This window comes from Protomyctophum parallelum, assembly GCF_964188405.1.
Source record: "Protomyctophum parallelum genome assembly, chromosome: 4".
NCBI classification, from domain to species: Eukaryota; Metazoa; Chordata; class Actinopteri; order Myctophiformes; family Myctophidae; genus Protomyctophum; species Protomyctophum parallelum.
The window spans coordinates 46,425,776-46,429,643 of record NC_139700.1 but is presented as its reverse complement, the minus strand read 5'-3'; the positions used below and the strand labels follow the sequence as shown (position 1 = coordinate 46,429,643).

The 3,868-nt window shown below is 42.3% G+C and overlaps 1 protein-coding gene across 1 annotated transcript in view; it reads left to right on the top strand.

Moving 5' to 3' along the window:
• Positions 1-1,188: 1,188 nt before the first annotated feature.
• LOC310857224 (uncharacterized protein) overlaps positions 1,189-3,868 on the top strand; it is a gene marked incomplete at both ends in the record, with an annotated part of 64,194 nt that continues 61,514 nt past the window's right edge. The window contains one exon of the mRNA XM_083762836.1: positions 1,189-1,228. Coding sequence (XP_083618962.1) covers positions 1,189-1,228 — 40 coding nt within the window. The remainder of the gene's footprint in view (positions 1,229-3,868) is intronic.

Below are 3,868 nucleotides of genomic sequence, written 5' to 3'. Positions count from 1 at the left end.
AGACGATGAGTTAAAATGTACATTTTTATTTTATTTTATACAAGGACCCGCCGTCTTCCAGGCACGTCTTCCTCCGGCACGACGGTCATCGCTCTCCACTGCAGCCCGATGCGCCAATTCAGTTGGCTCCGCCCCCGCGCCGCGGGCGCCCCCCGGTTTCGGCCCGTGCCCCGCCCCCGCTTCCCGCATGCGATCCCCCTCCTGCAAAGCTCAGTCGGTTCGGTCGTTTAGTCCCCACTGGTCACCAGCTTTGGTAAACTGCCGGCAATTAAAAGCATGTTTAAAATGATAATAAATGATTGACTTTGTGCACTATTCTTCACATCAAGGTATTACATTTCTCTCAACTGTAAAAGTAAACTGTACTTATACTGTTAACATATAATTTCCTGACAACTACAACCACTTCTTGCGGAAGTGGTTAGAGAGGCTCTCCTGATTGGATGAAAACACATGGGAAAATCTATTTACAGTGAAGGAAACATATGGAGACCCCTGTTACTGAACGAACACTTGAATCATAGTAACCCTTATTTTAACCCTACCTTTAAAATCATCATTTTCGTGGCAATTATTTCTGGCCCACTATGACTAAATATCATACGATTTATGTGAACTAAATCTACAGTTGATTTAGTCGACTAGGCCTGATGGCAGGCCTTGATGGTGATGATAATGGTCCCTCCGTCCGTAATATTTTAGTCTATTGTCTTTATTTGTTGAAGAATTGTCAGTACATTTAGCCAAGGTTTTAGTCATCATATCATTAATATTAACAGTTTGGAGAATTACAGTACATTTCAAGCACAACTCAATACAAAAACTGTTAACTGTGGACGACAGCATAAAGCATTACACTTGTTTACATTACAACAGGGTCCACTCTTTTCAATTCATCAGAACATTTTGAGACGTATACACAAAAATACACAAAGGAGGTAAACTGTGTCAGAATATAGCTCTTAGCTGAATCTATCAGAAATGAAATATATATATATGGGTGCCATTTTGAACATCATATGATTATGACATAATAATATGACAGATTTTAAGAGATGGAGGCGTGGCCAATGTCATTTTGCAATTAAGCACGGTAAGATGCGTTCTCTGACACCCGCGGCGTGCGCAAACCGGCCTTGAATTAGCCATGGGTGTGTTTAGGGCGTCACCTGCAACAACCTAATCAGCATGCCGGGTCCCATTCCCTTTAACAGTCAGCTGATCACCGGTACGATATGCGCAAATTCGGCTTTGCTTTAATAGCGTGGTATTACATTTCTTAAGGCAGGCACCATAGACATGACATGACTTTGTCACATTTGGGTTCATTATTCCACTACATGCTGTCTCCTTTGTGCCTCGAAAAGAACAGATCTACAAGCTGTCACAGCCATGATGTGCATAGCTTGTAGGCCTATGCTATTAGTCAGGGAATATGATCAGTATTACCAGTCAAATCTGGGAATACATTTCTTAGAATTTTCTGGTTTATATTCAACCACCCTAGAGGAATTGTTGACAGCTGCTGAAAGTTGGGGTACCATCAACAGCCAATATGGCAAAATGTTCTAAATTTCATTATGCTTTGAATAGCATGTGACGTGTCAAACTAGGGGGTTATTCATGATTCTGAATCCATTCCAAACATTTGTTTTGCACGAAAAACACTCCTTGGGCTAAAAACGGCCAGACACTAAATGTGCTGACCTCATCACATTTGTGATGACGTCTATGGCCTTTCTAAGCCCAAGGTTTTTTGTGAAAAACTAAGGCTTGGAATGGATTCAGAATCATGAAAACCCTCTAGTTTGACCCCTAGTTTGGCCATAGCCACTTGCCCAAATATGCCCAAATGTGCTGACCTCATCACATTTGTGATGACGGCTATGGCCATTTTTAGCCCAAGGAGTGTTTATTCGTGCAAAACTAATGCATGGGGATGGGTAAAGGTACTGTATTGTATTTTTATTTTATTTATTTTTATCTATTCTCTTTTTTATATGTGATGTATTGTTTTTACCCCGTGGGCCATGAGCCTGTAATAAAGTTTATATATATAATTATTGACTTGGTTTAACCCAGATTTCATAAATATTCTGTTATACAGCAAGTCAGATTTATTTTAACATTTGGATTTAGATAGACAGGTTGATTCAAAATGATATGTATCCATTTTTGCACTACAACTATAAACAGTCGACTATGGATACTGATTATGGGTGTGATTTTTAAAAGCCACACAAAGTTACACTGTGTGTGTGTGTGTGTGTGTGTGTGTGTGTGTGTGTGTGTGTGTGTGTGTGTGTGTGTGCGTGTGCATGCGTGCATACTGTACATACGTGCGTGCATGTGTACAAACTATGTAAATACAGGCTTGTTTTAAATCAGTTTGAATTGTTCCTGCTCTTAAAACACAGACAACACAGGATGTCTGTAGAGGGCGCTGCATGTTCCCTCTGCATTCACCCCATCCTGCATGTTCCCTCTGCATTCACCCCATCCTGCATGTTTCCTCTGCATTCACCCCATCCTGCATGTTTCCTCTGCATTCACCCCATCCTGCATGTTCCCTCTGCATTCACCCCATCCTGCATGTTCCCTCTGCATTCACCCCATCCTGCATGTTCCCTCTGCATTCACCCCATCCTGCATGTTCCCTCTGCATTCACCCCATCCTGCATGTTCCCTCTGCATTCACCCCATCCTGCATGTTCCCTCTGCATTCACCCCATCCTGCATGTTCCCTCTGCAGTCACCCCATCCTGCATGTTCCCTCTGCATTCACCCCATCCTGCATGTTCCCTCTGCATTCACCCCATCCTGCATGTTCCCTCTGCATTCACCCCATCCTGCATGTTCCCTCTGCATTCACCCCATCCTGCATGTTCCCTCTGCATTCACCCCATCCTGCATGTTTCCTCTGCATTCACCCCATCCTGCATGTTCCCTCTGCATTCACCCCATCCTGCATGTTTCCTCTGCATTCACCCCATCCTGCATGTTCCCTCTGCATTCACCCCATCCTGCATGTTTCCTCTGCATTCACCCCATCCTGCATGTTCCCTCTGCATTCACCCCATCCTGCATGTTTTTGTTTTTTCAAAACTGCATGGCAAGCTGCTAGAACTGCGTATGAGTCTATAAGGTGTGACTTTATTTTATCACCAGAGGGAGATGGTGATAATGCATGTGTTGTTTGTGGATTTATAAAGTGCAAGATTATAAAAAAAGATTGTGTGGGCGTGCGTGCATATCCGCACATGCACTTCTGTCTGTCTGTCTGTCTGTCTGTTTCATTTCATATCAGATGGAAATTAGGTTAAAAAACTAAACAGACGCTAAACAGCCATATCAACAAGCGCCCGTGACACGTGAGCTTGTAGATCTGCTATTTTCAGAGACAAACTAGCTGGTTTCAGCTTCTTTCCTGGTGTCCATGACTCCCTCTAAACAGTAGCAGTCAATATCACTTTATCAGATGTGACTGACCATCAGTCTTATCACCAGTTGCATTCTAACCACTGACACGCCTGTGGATAGTGCATACCACAGTGGTGGTATACAAGTAGCCTATACTGCCATGTCTTTACTTAAAGGACCACTTCACCACTTTTCAACCTATCTTCATATAATTGAGTACTATAGACGAATAACAGTTTAAGTTCACACTAATTATCCATAATGTATAGTCAGAATACATTTTGGACAAAGGGCTATATCTTGCGCCACCCCTTAACCCTTATCGCTAAACGTATTTGCCATGTCTTACTATTTTACAAAACCTTTTAAAATAGTTCAAATAGCTGATCTACAAGCTCACAACATGTAGATGTAGAAGTAGAACTATTTTGCTATTTTAAATAGTAAT